General features: G+C 34.0%; 1 protein-coding gene across 1 annotated transcript in view; it reads right to left on the reverse strand.

Moving 5' to 3' along the window:
- Nucleotides 1-1785: 1785 nt before the first annotated feature.
- LOC134527238 (prefoldin subunit 6) overlaps nt 1786-19969 on the reverse strand; it is a 95455-nt gene continuing 77271 nt past the window's right edge. The window contains exon 4 of the mRNA XM_063359733.1: nt 1786-2172. Coding sequence (XP_063215803.1) covers nt 2055-2172 — 118 coding nt within the window. The 3' untranslated portion in view covers nt 1786-2054. The remainder of the gene's footprint in view (nt 2173-19969) is intronic.

A 19969-nucleotide genomic window follows, 5' to 3' on the forward strand; every position in this document is an offset into this window, starting at 1 on the left:
CTGTATATTTCATTTCCACAATACACACTACAAGAGAACATTACGTCTTTAACACATAAAAAAAAAAAAAAAGGTGTTTGAATTCGCTGAAATACGTAAAGTATAATTTTTTTTCAACACGCTATAAGCATAAGTAATCCCTATAGCTTTTTTTTATTTATTATTATAGACAGACACGCTACACAACAAATTAAGCATAATATGACTATACTGGTCTAGTACTATAAGAAACATGGCTACACTTCAGTATGCATTTTCAAATTTGGCATCTACTACTACTACTACTACTACTACTACTACTACTACTACTACTACTACTACTACTACTACTACTACTACTAGTCATAGAGTAGTGGCTGCTGAAATAATACTTTTTATATTCAAACTTGAGAAATGAAAAAACAATGATTATAAATGGGGAAGAAACAAAAAAGATGGCGGCCTGGCATTCTGTGCTACAAGATGGCGGCCTGGTGTGCTATGCTACAAGATGGCGGTCTGGTATGCTGTACTACAAGATGGCGACTTTCAGCAATCGATTGTCATACATATAATATTATTTATTTTTTCAAAGTTGGCTGTTCTGGTTACTTCCTAGCAGCCAAAATTATTATTTTTTTTCCAATGTTGAAATAAACATGGCGGCCGGCCCGTTTTTAAATTTCCCGCTAGCACTATAAAAAATAAAACATGGCGGCCGACTAGCAGCCGATGCGCCTCGTTTAAATTTACCGCTTACCACTATAAAAAAAAATAAACATGGCGGCCGCATAGCAGCCGACACTATATATTTTTTAAATTTCCCGCTTAGCACTATAAAAAAAACATGGCGGCCGACTAGCAGCCGATGCGCCTCATTTAAATTAATCGCTTACCACTATAAAAAAAATAAACATGGTGGCCGCATAGCAGCAGATACTATATATTTTTTAAATTTCCCGCTTAGCACTATAAAAAATATACCTTTTCTTTAAAAAAATAATTTATAAGCATATATACAACATCTGAAATTATTTTCTCCAACATGGTCTCGTGGTCCTGTGGTTAGCGTGATGGACTAACGATCCAGAAACGAAGGTTCGAATCCCTGCCGCCCGCCCTCACATTTTTATACTTGTAAAAATAATTCCGGCGCGCGCGACACTAGCGCTACCTACCTTCCTCATTTAGAAACATACACACACCCCCTCCACGTGACGTCAACAACCCCCTGCGGACCCCCTCCACGTGGCTCCCGGCAACGCCCACCCGACCACGTGGTGCCACGCCCACCCGGCCACGTGGTGCCACGTGCTCAGACAATCAGCTGTTCTTTGTTTACTGTGCCACCAGAGCGGCACGGTGCCCCTACTGCTAATACATAAAGGGCTTCCTACAGGTGTCTACTACCAATAAAAAATAAAATTAGAGGCAAACACTACAGCTTGCACCAGGGTCTCTGAGGGTCTCCAATGTGTGGTTTTCATGGTAACTTAAAAGGTAATTCAATATTTTGAATAATTACTTAATTCAATAATAAACATTTAAAAGTAATGCAAGGCTTTCAAATAACAACAAATAATTGTGGTAATGAAATCCCCACAAATGGTCTAATTTTAAGAAAACTGAACAAACAGTGCATAACCTAAGTACTTCATTATAATGATTTTTTTATGTAGTATCTGATATGTACTATTGCCCTTTTAAGAAGTTTTCCCTGTTAAAATATATTTTATCATCCAGTCGCTTGAAAAATGAACAGGGTTTTACATATTTTGTTACGTGTAAAATAAATAAAAATGGCTGTTTAACAAATGACACTTGTTAATTTATTAAAGAAACACATAAATCTTTAGATTATACAATATTAAGATGTAAACAATACTCAGCCAGTAATTTTTTTACATGCATCATAAATTTGTATGTTACGCAATTTCTAAAATTTTTTGGCAAGGAAACAAAGTTTCCACAAAAGTTAAATAACTTATTTGAGATAAAGTGAAACATTCTCATGGCCCGTCTAATGGGAACAGAACACATGGGGGTGATGCGGCCACATGGGAGGGAGGAAAGAGTTAGGCCTTCACGGTCTTCATCTGCACCTGCTGCAGCGCCTGCTGAGCCTTGCTGGTTGCCTCGCGCTGTCCGTCCATCTTCTTGTCCATCGTCACTATTAGGTCATCCAGCCGCTTTCTGCCACACACAGGTCACAGCTACACTAATCTGGATACTTTTTTATGGGCTTCCAGCCTACAAATACTTGTAAAATAACTTCAACAGTACCCAGTATAATTGTTTGGTAAATAATGTCCACTTATTCCAAAACACTCCGAGTACAAATAAATGCCAGCATACAGAAAAACAAGCTGTACATGCCTACAAGAGTAGGCATGTAATTTAGAGTAGATCAAGGATAGAGCCGCATATAGACCTGCATGAAAAAGTTACACAAATATCAAACCCTATAGCGCATCTCATCCTTAGTTTGCCATGTGCAGTGTAATGGGCATTCAGTCTCTCTTTACAATACACAATTTCTGCCACTAGCACTGTCCTAAGAGCACATATACGTGCAACTTTGTAATGTTCCAGAAAAATTATATTTCTTTAAGTTAATAAATTGTTTTGGGAAATTAAAATTTAAATAATAATATGCTGTAAAGAAAAATTCTATACAAATATTTGGTAAATAAATGTGTTTTCATGTTGTATTTCCAGGGTGTCTACAAATAACTTGTAAACCAATTTCAAGTCCTTTCGGTACAATCTGCTTACAACTTCTTGGGACCTTTCAGTAAAATTTTTTTTTGATAGCACAGTAATAATAAGTAGGTAATTAGTCAAGCATAAATGTTATATAAAATTTTTAACATTTGTCTATATATGCTTGTTAGAAGTTATACTTACTTGACATAATAAAAAACTAACTTTAATTTTGTATGCAAATAATTAATATGAATAAAATAATAAAAGGAATGGAGTGATATTATAAACACAGTTGGTAGGTTGGTAATGCATAAATTCAATCAAATTAAAACATTTGAATAAATACTCAGTACGGTATACAATATTAATAAAAATATGGGTATGAAATTCATTATTTAATTTAGTAAAATAATAAAGATAAATTTTAATTAAAAATGATAATAATATACTATATGTTATTATAATTATTTAATTTTAATTATTTATTAAATAATGAAATAATTCATAATGCAAATATATTATACATATAAGAACATAACCTCACAAACACTCACATGAAAACGACCAGGAGACTACTAAATACACAGATACTCCCTGCCAGCGACAATGGAAGCTTACAAGCAACCTGAGATCTTTATGCATGGGAGAACATAACTTCACTTACATAAATACACTTCAAAAAGTTTACAAACACAATTTATATCACTAATATTTACAATAAATAAATGTTTTTAATTATATTAACAAGTTTCAACTTCACTAAAGTATATGATTTAAAAGCACATACATATATAACTTTTATTTGTATGTAGTTTTTTTTTCATTCTGTTAATTTTTGTTGCATAAGTACGTGCATCCTAAATATATATTATCATTTTTTCATAACATGCCTAAAGAAGTATAACCTAATCTCACTTATATAAATATGTACACTTGCAAAAGTTCATAAACAAAATTTCATAAACACAACTTCTATCACTAATATTCACATTAAATGTTTTCAATGATATGGACCAGTTATTCAATATAAATCAACAAAGTATAAGATTTCAAAAGAACATATATAATTTTGATTTGTATGTAGCCTTTTTTTCATAATACACCTTAAGAAGTTTAACTTAAAAATGAAACCAATATGCCTACAACCAGGGGCGAAGCCTGGGGGGGGAGGGGGGGGAGGGGTTCAACACCCCCCCCCCCCCTTAGAACCAAATCTTTAATTAATTTCTTATTCATTACTCAAACAAATTTCATATTAAAATTAATAATATTTTTACCATTACAATATTTAAATTTAAGTACCGAAAACTGCTAAAATAGGCCTATTTTACACCTTAAAATCCAAATTTTCCCGGGGGAGGACCCCGGACCCCCCGCTTTAATACGGGGGAAGGAGGGGCATGCTCTTAACACCCCCATACACAAATCCTGGCTACGCCACTGCCTACAACACATACTGAAAGCTTAAAATAGTTTTGAAGAATACTGAAATATTTGTTTAACTACTTGAAATAATGACATAGTAAAATAGTTTTAACTTACTCTTCGACAGTGGTCCAACACACTTCCAGAAAGCAGTTGAATTGTTTATTTCTTTCTTCATACCTCACGTTTAGGTGCTAAGCCAAAAAAAAAATTACTATAATATTATTAATATAATATCAAAGAAAATAGTTTAAATTTTATTTATATTTACATATTCTTTTTCAGTTGTACTACCCTTTGTTCAAGATTCTTTATTTCTTTTATTGTCTGCAACAGCATTTTCTTTTTGCAACTTTCTAACTCTTGTAATTCAGTCTGCTTTCTCTTCCTTTCTTTCTTCAGTGCCGATCTTTTTTTGTTTTCCTGCTATAGTGCCTCTTGTCAATTTGCAGATGTATTCTTCAGACAGAATCATTGGCTTGAAAATCTGAACACTTGCAATACCTCCAGCAGCAGCTACGGCTCCATAAATACTATGCACTGCAATTATTGAATGCTCCTCTAGGTTCTCAAACAAACATTCTTGTTAACAAGGAACCCTCTTTCCACAGCTGTATTTCCCCGGAACATCACAAATATTACCAAATGTCTGTTCTCTACTTTCAATTCAGAAAGCAGGTTCAAAAGAACAGTGTTCAGTTTGTCGGTTTTCCTGTTGAATTTTCTGAATGATTTTGAACATCTACATTTTTACAAAATTTCAAGTAATCTCGTTGAATGCAATCTGCATCCTAAGGAACCATTTGGTGCTTGTCCGAAAATTCTTCTAGTCATGTTACTCTACCAGTCCTTACAAATTCATTAGTATCACAGTTGGAGATAGGCTCCTTTCACAATTTTGCATTTCAAAGGGCATTTAATACACAGTTTAACAAACAAATGTCGCAAAAATTTCTTGCATTAATTTTTGAACTGCATGATTTGGCTCAAATCCTACATCAACATTTTCCACTGATTTCAGTTTTGCTTAGTTGCTTAGTTCATGGACAATTTAAGTAGGTTCCACTGTGGCTATCAGATAAAACTAAATTCTTTATAAATCTAGTAGCTATTCCATTAAGCAATAAGTATAAATCTTCGTACAAGATGGCAAAATGTGGATTTTTTTGACTGAAATATGGTAAAAAATTGTTCCAACTGCTAGGAAACTGATAGCAACAATTCAATTTTCTGTAACAAACATGTATCAGCCAAAAGAGATTTTACCTTTGCAAAATTTAGGAAGTTTGGAGGATGTTTCTTAACAGCAGAGACATATTTTCTGACAAATGGTAATACTTCAATTGCCCTCTTCAAAAAATGGCATTTTCTACCCAATGAATTTGGAAATTTTTTTTAGCAGAAACAAAAGATAAGAAGTTACGTGTGTATACTGATCGTTGAGATGAAAAATTCTTACATAGGTAATAGAGCTCTCTGAAAAACTCATAAATCTTCCGGCTTCATCTTAGTGAACAGTCTTGTACGCTCCCTGGACTATATGCAAAAATTGACATTGGTCTTCTAAGGTGCTTGAAAAACACATTTCTTACAAGTCCCTAAGAAACTTCAAATTGACATTTGGCCCAAATAGATATATCTAAATAACAGTTTAAAGAACCAATCCCCATAAAAGCAGTCAGAAAGGCTTCTGCTGTTGAACTGCCAAAAATAACAGGTAGACACCTAATTTTAACCGGAATCCCCAAAGCAAACCAAAATGTACATCTAGCCTTTCTGCGCTGTGTTCAAACTCTCATCAAATGAGTTTGCAAAAAAAAAGTGGTCAATTTAACATTTTGGAATAAACTTATCTTAAAAATAAAAAAAGGACCAAGTCCATATGCAATTACACAAGATAATGAATCTTTATGCATCTTAAATTCTGAACAATCACACTGTCACAACATTAAAGGAAATAAATTACTTGAAGAATCAGCACTTTTGGCAGATGTGTGGCACACAACCTTGTTTATTGCCCAAATGATTTCCACTGTTGTAACTCTGTCATTTACACCCATTTCTATATGTTACACACAAACTTAGGACTTGTCACATCACTGCTGGATGTACCTGCCAGAGAAAATTCATTTGTGTCTATTACAAATGTACTAGATGAATTTATGCTAGCCTGGGAGGCATTTAAGTGCAATTTTGAATCCCTTGATTCCGGGGTATCTAACTGAGCACATACAGGTCCATGCCCAATGCCTCATGATCACTCATATTTGAAATGGGAGTGAAAGTTAACATGGGGTATTGGCCCAAATTCAAGTCATTCGCTAATTGAATGTAATTTTTTTTCTTTTTCAGTGCCATTTAACAGTGTTTGTTGCCCTAATGACCAATATTAAAGTTTGTTCCACAAATGCAGCATAAGCTTGGCTTGCATCCTTCTCATCGCATCTCAGCCAAGTCTTCCACGTACTCGCATATGGTAAATCATACCAGCTATCTCAAAATCTACAGTTCACAAGCATTTAATCATACTAAGTCAATTAACACAAACAGACACATACAGGCAATCTCCAGTTCCCACTTGGAGCCAGAAGACAAAAGAGTGATGCACTATCATAACAGAAATAGGTTAAAAAAAATTCTTATATAATAAACACACACTTCTATTCCTTTCTCATTAAGTCAAGTAAAACCTTGTAGCAAAGACAATGGCCTTGATTGGACCCAATGCAATAAAAAAACTAATTATTCTTCTCTCGTTAATATACTTTCTATTTGCACAATGACTTCAGTTAGAAACAGAAAATGCAAAAAATGAAACAAAAAAAATAGACTCGAGTTTAAAGTAAATATATGCCATTTATATAGAACATGGCAGAACAGAAACAAGCTAGCCAACCATTAACATATTATTTTGCTAGTGCATGCGCAATGAATCAACATGGTGTACCTCGAAACAAAACAATGTTATAGATTAAACAAATAAAATGATATTATAAAAAATTAGACTACGTCAAAATTTTATAAGATTTCCCATATTATTACAGTGGTCAGTCTTAAAGTAATTATATTTTAAGTGCCACTAGATGCTGACGTGGAATGTTACAAAACAAAATGAGAGTTAGCAAAAGGCTGCTCTCGAAATTAAAACTTTGTGACTTTTTGTACCATTAATGTTTATTTCGGAACTTTCTCAGGACTTTCCTGAACTGTAGGTACCCTGATTTCTTCAAAAGCATTATTAACTTTTTTTACTTCAAAGGAGACCTAACAGAAAGGTGCCATCTTGGTTTCCAATGCCTTTGTCAACTACCTTTTATTACAATTTAATATTAACATGGTGGTACTGTTTGAGCATAGCACGTGTGTTAATCGAATACCGGAAATTAAAACAGTAGAACCCCATTTTTACGTACCCCGGATTTACGAATTTCCGTGATTAACGTATTTTTTTACTTGCACCGCTACTTTACTTGCCCGCTTTATGTGAAAGCATTTCTCGTAAGTTACATTGCATTTACTAGCAAACCATTAGAAAAGTTTAGATGAAACAATAAAAGTGATAGCAAATAGTGTCAAGTTTATTTATTATTAGGCCTGTGCGGGATTCCGAAATTCGGGAAAAATTTCAGGAACATAGAGGCTTTTATCCCATCGGGAGGGAAAATAAATTTCTCGAAATTTTTGGGAATTTTAAGTTTATCTTTACTAGATATAACATAACCTCAAATCAATCAGCTAATGAACCTAATACACATTTCCTTCAAAATAAACATTAACAGTGCTGGAAAGAAAAAAAAATGCAAATCCTTATTCTGTTTTAGCAATCTTTAAATTTTTTTTTAAGGTTCATGATTACTTGTATTCATAATGTCTGACATACATACATAATTACCTATAACATACCCGAAAAATGACAGCATTAAAAATAATGAATGCCTCACTTGATGTTTATAGCAAAACAAACAAAAATACGTGAAAATGGTTTTATCCCAACTCTACTCACGAGAGAAAATTGTCAAACATGACAGCAATACGCCAGTTTTGCATTAAATTATGCCCGAGTTTTCCATGCCATTAATTTTCTTAACTAAAATATAGATGCTACTAATATTTTGTAATAATTAGTATTCTGCCGATTTAAAACACCTAAAATATTTTATTTATCAAGTATCACGAGATGTCCGAAAATCAGTTTCCTTTAGATGCCAACAGGCAATAAACAAAGCGTAAATGATTCCTGTTGATCGGATCACGTATTTCTTTTGTCATATTTTCGGAGACTTAAAAGCCAAAATAAAAAAAAATAATAATAATATTGTAAAATTAAATACAAGTTACCGTAATAGCTTTAAAACGTAAAAAGGTTTAAATATTTTCTTTTGGACAGTTAATTTTTTAGCAAGTTTGAGTTAAAAGATAAAAAAAACTTCAGCATTTTGTAGTTCATGGTAGTTGGTTACACTGTCTAATAGTTTACGGTGCTTGTCGGCTATCTTTAGTGGAATTTAACGCGGTATTCTGTAATTCGTTTACATTTTCTTTGTCCTTATGGAAAAATTTGGGAAAAAATAACTTCTGAGTTAAAAGGCGTGTGGAAGTTTTATGAGAAAAATGCTAACCAAACCGAAAATGCAAACAGTGTCAAAAAATTATTAAAACAAGTTACGGTAGCACATCTGGGTTAATAAGGCACCAAAAACCGCATCCGACATTGCAAAGAAAATTCAATACAGAAGAAAAACCTGAATGTGAATTTAAAAAAAATTACACTAGTGAAGGCCAATCTACTTCTAAGCAGTTAAAGATTGAAGAGACTTATCAGTGGAGTCCTAACCATCCCAAAGCTAAAGTGATCACACAAAACATTGGAGAGTGGATGCCTGGTTCCATGGTGCCCTACAATGTTGTGGATAATGTGCACTTTAAGAAAATGTTGCAATCTGCACAGCCCCTGTACAAAGTTCCTTCGCGTACAACTTTTTCCAGGTCAGTTGTACCTAGTTTGTACACTTCAGTGCAAGGCAAACTGCTCTACCACATTTCTCGGGCTGTTGCTAATGCTACCATAGCCTCTATGTCCTTCTCGTGTGATTTGTGAACATCACGAAGCAATGATGCCTACATGGCAGTTACATGCCATTTTGTTGAGAACTTTGCATTGTCCAAGTATTGTTTGGGATGTGCAAGTTTTTCGGGAAGTCACACAGCTGCTGCAATTGGTGACAAACTTAATGAAATGATGACTAGGTGGGACCTTCTTAAACTTGAAGAGACTAAAGTACCTCTCTATATGGTAACTGACAACGGCAGGAACATCAAACTCAGTTCATTGCTTTGTAAAGCAAAGTTCACACATTTGCAGTGTTTCGCCCATACACTCCAACTAGCCTTAAGTGATGCCAAGAAAAGTACAGAGAGCATAAACTTAATGTTGAAGAAAGCAAGAGGAATAGTTGGTCATTACAAGCATAGTTCTTCAGCAAATTTACAGTTGCACAAAATTTAAGAAGAGTTGGGACTTCCATGTTTGGAACTTATCCAGGACTGTGCAACAAGATGGAACTCAGAATTCCTCATGTTGGAAAGATTGTTGAAAAACAAAGCGGCACTTTCCCAACATTTACTTAAACTTAACATTGATTGTTTAACTGTCAGTGAATGGCAACTTGTGGAAGACTATGTGGCAATTCTTCAACCACTTCATGAAGCAACCACCCAATTGTGCTGTGATACAAGTAGGGATGGGTCGGTACCGGTTCTCGGTTCTCGGTTCCTACGGTTCTCAGCATTTTAACCGGCACCGAGAACCGCAACTAAAATGTCAGTGCCGGTACCGGTACCGGCAGTATAGCAATACCCTTTACGAAAATAGTCCTTCACTAAAACTTAACTGCAGCATGAAATGGCTCAACTCACGTTCAGTTCACATATGAATTATTTTTTTGGACTTCTGTGGAATAATATTCATCTCTAACTATAAAATAAATTACACGTGAAAATATTTAATGTTCTCGTCACATCTGTAAACAAAGTACGTTATACAATCAAAACATAACAGTTGAAGGTGCCATAGATGTATGTAGTTCATAGATGTGTGCAACTCTATAATGTGCCTCAGCAGAGATGTGAGAACAGAAAGACGCCATGTTTGTTTCAATTTGTTTTTAAAAATAGGTAGTTAATTGAGTCGTTGACACGTAAGTAAGGGTGACTGGTGTATAAAGAACAACTAAAAGTGTAAAATTCCACAGAATATTTGTTTAATATATAATTTAATTAATGAGTGATTTAAAATTTTCTGTAATAATTTACGGCATTCTAAAATTTTATGCTTTTTGTGCAGTGCTTTGGCCTGTAAGTTCACTGCATCTGCAGCCATCTAGCGTAATGGCTAGTAACTTTCTCTTTTAGGTAAACGTGATTTCTTTGAAGGGGGAAGGTGTTTTTTTTTTTTTTATTATAGTAAAGTGGTCTATGGATGTGTAGATGTATTTTACTATTGGCTGGTCAAACGAAATACTTGTTGACACTTCTAAAGTATAATTATTCTGGACAAATAGAGCAAATTGTGTAAGAAATGGCATCAGAAGTGTGGCAGTAATTTACTGTTGACTGTGCAAACAAACTGAATACAATGTAGGCAATAAGTTTGATGGACAATTTAATATTTTGATTCTTTGAAAGTTCACCATCATTGTATTTATTTCCATTATTGTAACATTTTCTTTTTATTCCTCCTATGTTTTAAAGGAGGGTGTATGTAGATTTCTTGAGGTAATTAATAGATTGATATAGTAAATTTTAGTTTTATTAAGTGTACTCTATATTATTTCGAATTTATTTTTTTATTAATACATATCACATTTTTAATAGGTTGGTGTGTTTACTGTAGCTTGAAACAGTGCTATTTTTGTTGCCAAAACAATAAATAGTTTATTACTTAAAACACCTCATAAATAATGTGTGAATAATATTTATTTTATTGTTTAAGTCAGAACCGAGAACCGAGAACCGATTTTTAAGAACCGGTACCGAACCGAGAACCGGAAAAAAACATGAATTGGCCCATCACTAGATACAAGATACCAACAGCATCCATGGTAATCCCAGTACTTTTTTCAATGGAAGCTTGCCTGAATGAGCATATTGACAGTAATAGCAAGACAGGAGCTGATGTTTTTTCTAAAGCTCTCCTGTTTGCTCTTAAAGCCCGATTCCCAATGTACGAAAAGCAGGAACCATACTTCACTGCAATGCTTATGGACCCTCGCTTCAAGTCTGTTGTGATTCCAGAGGAAGAAAGAAAAGTCACTGTCAGTAAAACACTTTCAGTTAATGCTGGAAAGATCACAACAAACAGCCACATTATCAGGTAATTAAATTTAATTACAGCATAATGAATAAACCATTGTATAAAATTCAATTGTAACTAAAATAACTTTTAAAGCATAATGTTATAAATAAATTAAAATTTAACCTAATTGTTTGTTTTATCACAGTTTATTCTTATATTAAACATATGTTTTTGCAGATATGGAACAAGTACCTGAACCCAGTGTTAATCTGCAGAGTGGATTATGGAAACAATTTGACAGCTTAGCCAGTTCTTCAAGTGTTAATGCATCTACAAGTGAAATACATAACTATTTGAGTATGCCCTTACTTGCAAAGACTGAAGATCCCTTAAAATGGTGAGAAAAAATCTCACAGTGTTGCCAAACCTTTGCAAGATAGCAGTGAAGTATCTTGGAATACCAGCTACAGAAGCAGCAAGTTAGAGAGTTTTTTCTTCAGCTGGAAATGTTGTGTCAAGAAGAAGAGAGTCCTTGGTCACACAACATGTAGAGGAATTAGTGTTCCTTCATGACAACCAAATATTATTTTGAAGAGTTCATATACGACTACAGTGTTTTATTTTACACACATATATATATTTACAGGGTGGCTACCAAACTGTAAAGAATAAATTCCCTGACTTTTCCCTGACTTTTCCAGGAAAATCATTTTTATTCCCTGACCATGCCTAACAATATCATCAATTTTTTTAAGCGTAAAACCTTCTTATTTTTACATATTATAACTAACTTATCAGATAAAATACACAAATATATGTCAAAACAAAATCAGACAAACAATAATAGCTTTTAGAAATTAAAATTTTTCGATTATAGTGTATGTTAAGTGATAATAAACTTGCTAATATTTAGTGAATTATATATAGCAGGGTGTCCAGCAAACCAGGATAGTAAAATTCCCTGACTTTTCCAGGTTTTCCAGACAAAAATGAAAATTTTTCCAGAAAAATTCAGATTTTCAGATTAATATCTTTCAGAGATTTCTTAAATGAAAGTAACAAATCCTTTGCAGTTGAGTGACCCAGAAATGCAGAGTTGTAATATCGTGTAGCAACAGCTTCCTTTTCCTTGTCCCAGAATCTGACATAAATATCCATTTGTTGCATTTGAGCAACTTTGTTTAAACTTTCATCAAAAGCAACAAAAATATGATGACAGTCAACAACATTATTTAACATTTCCTTTTGAAAGTAAGGAGCAAGGCCCGACACAATTGTGTATGCTAATTTGGTTTTCTGTAATTGCATTCCTGCAGCTATTTCACTATCTGGAAACATTATTTTGAATAAAGAAAAAAATTGGCAGCAGACCTAAGAGAAGAATGCTGCATAATGGCATTCAAACACCACAAAATTTTTGATTTTGTAACACTGTCTTTCCTGAAATATTGTTCAAAACCTCGAGAACTCACAGACTGGGATCTGCTAGGAAAATCACTATTATGAGCTTTGAGATGATTTGACGTTACCTGACGAATGAAATTGTTCATTAGAGGTTTGTCCATCGAATTTGCTTGTGGTAACTTTAGACACAGCAGTAACTGATTTGAAAAAAATACCAACTGACTTGGAAGAATTCACTGTATTATTTGCACGTTTGTGTTTTTAGCCTTTCATGTGGCTTGAAAGAGCTTGTTTGTCCATATTACTGAGGGAAACAACAGTCTTGCATAGTTTACAAAAAAAATTAAATTTATCGCCCGGCACTTCCGCGCACCAACTAAATGCTGGGTCAAGTAACCATGTAGGATTGAACTATGTTTTCTTGAATTTAGACATTATTCACCGAAATTGTAGAGGCCTAGTCGCAGCTCCAGTAAAATCTAGCAGAAAGACCGCAAAAGATTCGCAATAAACAAAGCGTAAGTTTGTATGCACATCGCTACAGTGTAAAGAAATATACTACATTTTATAACTTCCTAAGATCACAGCACTAAAATTCGTAAGTATTTTGGCTATGATTAGAGTACAAAAATTTCCAAAATAATATTTGTATCTTTCAAAGAAAATTATGTTTGGCAATCTGAGATAACTGACGAAACGTGTAAACAAACGGAGGAAACTGCAGTAATGGTAGATGGTACCGGTGGTCGGTTCGGCCAGCTTCGGTAACCTTCGGGTACACTCGAGAACCGCCAAAAGTATGGTATGTTGTAACCCAAAATATGGTACAGTAGCAATATATTAGGCAGACTAACTATGAACAGTAGCTTACAAGTTTACAAACTATGGTATTATCTGCCCCCTTCCTAACGTTGGGTGCGGTATTATCAAAATACAATATGCATGTCATACATACGGTAGGTATTTATAGACTTCATGAAAGCAGCACGCTTGTATGTCGCAAGTCCAGATACGTAAAGGAAAACATTAGTTTAAATATGATTTTATTTGTCAAATAGTAAAACTAAAGAGTGAATTCTGTAAAACATTGAGAAAAACCTTCATGATAAGCGAGTGGTTAGTGGTTTTGGTCATTTCCAGAACTTTCACAATTTTCCCTGACTTTTCCCTGACCCCCAAAATTCCCTGACTTTTCAGGTTTCCCAGGTTTTCCAGGTCGCTGGACACCCTGTATAGGTACTAATGATCATACACATTCTTAAGCAATATTAGCAAACAATCTTACTTAAGAGTTTTTATTAGTTTTTCTATGTCTAATTGTAAGGTAACAAATTAAAAGAGTAATGGGTCTTTTTTCTTAATAATGTACGTAATTTTGTTGCCTGTAAATAATAACGCATTTATTGTTGATTATTTCTAAAACTTTAAAAAAAATTAAAATTTGTATATTTATAAAACTGAATTTTATTCACTAAAATAAACACATCTCATAAATAATATTTCTTTAACTAGCTATAAAATAAATCCTGTTATAAATTAAAATTTTTCGATTATATTATATGTTAAGTGAAGATTAAAACAACTGTTATATACGCCATTTTACCCAATTATGTAAATTATTGATTTATTTTCTCATTTGATGTATAATAACCCAAAAAAGGATAATAGTCTAGGCGTTCACAACACTGATCATTATAAAAAAATAACTACTATAACATACAAAGAAGATCGCCTGCAGTAGCGGTAGCAAAGCGAACGAACTATCTGTGACCTGTCTTCTTTGAATTCGAGATGGGAGCGGACGAACTAAAAGAGCGACCTAGTTCGCACGTGTGTGCTTTTTTTTTTTGTTCCCAGTCGTGTAGTACTTCTCTACGTTTTACTTTTCAGATGTACTATTTATTTTATTTTGCTGTCCTCTTTGTGTAAACGTTTTTAATAGGAGCGCTCCCGGTCGCGAACTATTATGCGCAAGTCTAATGATTAGCTACTCTTAATATTTACCTTTCACTTTTCTTATCCTGTATTGGAATTCATTAAAAAAAATGTTTTACTCCATAAAAGTAATGGGCTAAAAATTTGAATATAACCGAATAAACACTTTAACTCATTAATCACCTTTACTCTTAGCTTTCAGCAACGGCAATATTCTTCCCAAGCCCACACGTTCATATCATATCCCGCGCACATTTTTTTCCCCCATCTTTGTCTACTACTTCTATTCTCTCCTTTTTATCTTCAGAACAAAGCCCGACTAGCTTACTAAATAATACTGAAAACATGTACACGCCACTATTCAAAACGTTTACACAAAGAGGACAGCAAAATAAAATAAATAGTACATCTGAAAAGTAAAACGTAGAGAAGCACTACACAACAAGACTGGCAACAAAAAAAAAGCACTCACGTTTTCATCCCAAAACGTTCGTGTACTTGTACCACAGTTGCCAATAATACGAGAAACAAAAATAAAACTATTTCGGTTATCTCGGTGTACTATGAGCTATAAAACTAGTAAGCATAGAACAATTTGGTACACGTACCATGACTATGGTGGCAATACAATGCATGCGCGCGCACGCCAGCCAGCTGTTATCAGCAACGCAGACACAGCAGAGTTTTTCATGGACCCGCGACATCAAAAATGGCTTCATTAAAATGTCAAACTTCGTATGAAATACAGTATTCAGAATTTCAGTTAATAATTCGCTACATACAATTAACAAATTAACAAAGACTATGAATAATATTAAGCTGTAAAATGCTGCAGCAGGAACTTTAGACAAGATTTAATTTTTTCCCTGACTATTTTAAAAATTTCCTGACTTTTCCATGACTTTTCCCTGCTGGCAAAATTCCCTGACTTTTCCCGGTTTTCCCGGTTTTCCCGGTTGGTCGCCACCCTGATTTACAGTTTAATTTTTAATGTAGACTTAGTTTATATTTAATTATTTTGAAACATATTTATAGGATACAAAATTGATAGGAAGCATATATTTCAATCAATTTTTTCCCGATCCCGATATCATTCCCGTTTCCCACGGGAAAATATTTTCCAGCCTGAGAATTTCACGAATAAAAAATCCTTTCCCACACAGCCCTATTTATTATATGTTACTGGGTGTGCTTGTGGTCACGGCCGCTTCATTTTCCGTTGTAAACTTGCATTTTTTTGTGCCATTTGTCATAGTGAATAAAACGGTCATGAACCAAAACTTTGGTGACGTGAACATGAAAATTAAATTCATTTTGATATCTCTTCCCTTTTAACTTTAATGTATTATGTATGAAAATAAAGCTGTTTAATGGGGCTTTTACGTAAATAAACAGTGGATAACTGTGCCCTTGTTAAAATAAGTTTTAAAGCAATGTTCTAAATACCTGTAAATTTGGCGTCTTTGTACATTCAGCGATATTCGTTTGAACTTGACAGCACTGAATTTCATAACATTGCATCTGAATCGTTTTTTGTAAACATGGACAATCGAAGTGAAAATAATTGAATGTTAATAAGCAATTATTAATAATGTCCATAAATTAGTTGTGTAATAAAATTTCACTATAAAAAGTGGACAGTTTGAGATGCTTTAACATTCACAACTTTACTCATGAACTGAAATTTTCATGTTATAGTTTAAACAATTGTGAATTACTGCAAGATTTGATGGATTTATTGTTTTCACCATGTGAGATAAGGAAATTCTAGTTAATATAAAAAACATAAGCAGCTCTGACATTTTATTTAGTGTGGTGCATTTTTGCTTATTGTTTACCATTATAGTGAGATTAAAAATTATTATTTTTCCCAGTTTTTACATATTTTTTCCTTTGTCCCTTGAGATATATGAAAATGAGGTTCTACTGTAGTAACAGACTGCTACTAATAATTTCTCATGTGAAATAATTGGTATTTAGTACTGAATACGTGTTTTCAAAATGACTACAATTCTAATAACAGTGTCAATAGACAATATTTTAAAAGATTATAAAATATTAAAATTAAAAATAAAACTTTTATGAAGTTTAAGATAGTGTAAAAAATACTATTTTTGGTGTAAATAAACTATATGATTAATTAGTAGAATGCAAATAATCTATGTCACCGAGTAGTATCATTCTTGCAACAGTATGTGCCATTTACTTTCGACTGCAAACTAAGAGTGAGATGCTCTATAACTACATTTAAATCATGGGCTTTCATGGTCAGAATTACTAACTACTTCTTGGCTTCTGAGTAGGCCCACTATAACTACTGTGCCAGAACTCCATACCTTCAGTTGTCTATAACCCTTGAAAATGGCTGAAACATCGGACACACCAACATTAAAACAGACGAGGCCTTAACGGGATACAAGAGCCAGTCCTGTCAGTCGTTATCCGGTAGCGCGCGCGGGTGTCGCGAATATGCAGCGCTCGGCTGCGGCGAGGCTTACTCCGCGCGCGGGGTTGCCAAGTCGTCAGTCGCGCGCTGGCCGCTGTCGCAGTGCCTTGGTTATCTGCCTCCCTGCCACCCGATATGTTTCCTCGCGGCCAGACACCAGCTCCGCCGGGATCCACGGCCTTCACATGCTGTGAGCGTGCTATTTTACATACATTTTCAATTAAACAGTTGTCAACAACAATTTCTTCGCTGAAACAATTTATTTATTTGGGATTTAGTTACTATTTGAAGAGTGGCTTATAGCGAGAGATTCTGATGTATAATCTCGGCCCGGGTATGATTTTGTGGTCTAATTTCGAGCATAAACCGAAAACAATAAAATAATAATTCCCAGTCTTATAACTCTAATCGATTAAAAAACCTTTCACTCGATAAGAAATAACTTTTTTTAATTGTACTAAATACTTTAATAAAGTAATGTCTTAAATACTTCCTGAAATGTACAGGAACAAACACTATACAAAATTTAATGCTGTATCAAACAATGCTACTCTGGCCAGAGTTTTTTTGTGTAATTTTACAGAGAGTTCACAAAGATAGTTTTTATGTATGTACATTAATGATACCGTTGAAAGACACTATTAAAAAATTTATACAATATGTGTACTATTTAAATAAATATATTAATTACATATAATTTAGCATAACATTAAAGATTGAAATGAACATGTTGACATACGTTTTTAAACAGAGAAATTATTGTCTTTCAAGCACTTTCACTGCTACGATACACATAATATTACTTTAGTAAAAGAGGTGGTTATATAAATTTATAATAAGTTCGAATTTAATCTACAAATAAACATAAAGTATGTGTTTGATAACCCAAATTCTAAAAAAAAAAATCGTATTGCTTTACAATCAAAATATTATCATAATATTATATACACTGTTATATTAGGACTATGTCAAAAACAGAAGAAAACATGCATAACATTTTGGAAACCAAAACTGAAGTAATTAGTTTTATGTTTTTCTTTAGTGATTTTTGAGCTTCTTTTACAAAGTCAGGCTCTCGCACATTTAGTCTTCGGGTATTTAATGGATCTGCTATCTCTGGAAGTAAGCACTCCGCAAAAAACTGTTGTAGCTTTGACAGCATGAGTTTTTCCCAAATTCTTTGTCGAACAAAATTCTTTCAACATGGAAATCATTTTTCGTATGAACTACAAAGTCGTAATAATTTCTACTGCAGACGCCAAGTTGACCTTGAATCTGGTAAAAAAAATTTAAAAAAAATATGTGGGTTTTCTTTAGACGCAAATCTCCAAGTTTTTCTTCGATAAACGTTTTTTTTTCTTTTTTGAAATATAGTCCTTTAATTTATCGTCCCCAGCTGAAAATAAGCATTTAACTTCCAGCAAACCATCGTCTGCCACTAGTACATCTGGAGATATTCCGAGAAATGAAAAGCTTGGGTGTACAAAAAAAAAAGCCACAATCTTCGACTTCGACATTTTTTAGTTTGGAATACATATTCTTAGCCACATTTTCGTTAACTCGTCCAAACTGAACGGCTTTGGAATTTATCTCCCTGTGATACAAAATTTATTTTACTAGACAGTGACAGGATGTATGTGTTCTTTTTACCACAAAACCGAAACTATATGCTGTAAGTCTGTTCATAGAAGCATCCATTTAGTGTTCTCGTGTTGACCAACAGTACTTCCTTCTTTCCAACTCATGAATATTTTTTAATGTTGTTGCATCCCGATTCAGGTTTTCGAGGATAAACTTCATCTTTGTATCAAGTTCTTCAGGACTCAACACGTCTTCAGGACACAAAATGTCTTCAGCACTTGGACCATACTCCAAATCAGGACCAGGAGTGTTGTTTGGTCGTCTCTTTTTATTTGGAGGGCCATCTTCATACTGGAGACAGCTAATTTTTAAAACTGTTTGGAAGTATTTTCCTGGGCTTCGACCAAATTTGCTTTTCCATGGGATGAAGTGCCACCTAGGACCTCTGACATGGGCCAGTCCAGCTCCCATACAACGAGCGCGATAAGAGCCTCTTTTAGCAAAGTTTACCCGTTTTCCATCTGAAAACTTAGCTTACATACTCATATATCGCTCAACCTGATTTTTAGTTTTGTTAAGTACGAGTCTATCAGATTTCATTACCATAGGATCAAGAGCCTTTTCAATAGCTTCCATAATCCCCAACTCTTTCACAAATGTCACAAAATTTTCATTGGTATTTTTTTCTTTTTCAGTATTCTACACGGCAGTTTTCATGACAACCGAATACATGATGAGGACCATTTTTTAGGTCAAGTTTCAATCGAACGATAGATGTACCAACAAGAGTTGTTCCAACAATTTCGATTGCAGGATTTTAATCTTACTATTCTTGATTCAAGCAAACGACGCGCAGATGGTGGAAATGACATATTTCTGGAAAATTTGTGAAAATGATTTTTTTACAATGTGGTTTGCACACTCAATTTTTATGACTTCCCTTCCGTAAGGAACTCGCTGCTTTATTCTAGAGTAAACACTGAATCTCCGTCACCAAAGTAAGTATTTTAACAAGTGCTGCTCAACACTCCCGCAGAACCCTTCTACTATTATAGTTTGTTCCATTACAGTGCTTGGACCACTATATTTTTTAAAGAAAAGATGTTCATTCACCTTTTTGTCTTTGAGTCTTGCAAATTCGCATGCGAAGCAATACTTTCTTTTCACTCCCAGGTACAAGAGTTGGTTTGTTTCGGCTC

Source organism: Bacillus rossius, chromosome 1, assembly GCF_032445375.1.
Source record: "Bacillus rossius redtenbacheri isolate Brsri chromosome 1, Brsri_v3, whole genome shotgun sequence".
Taxonomy (NCBI): domain Eukaryota; kingdom Metazoa; phylum Arthropoda; class Insecta; order Phasmatodea; family Bacillidae; genus Bacillus; species Bacillus rossius.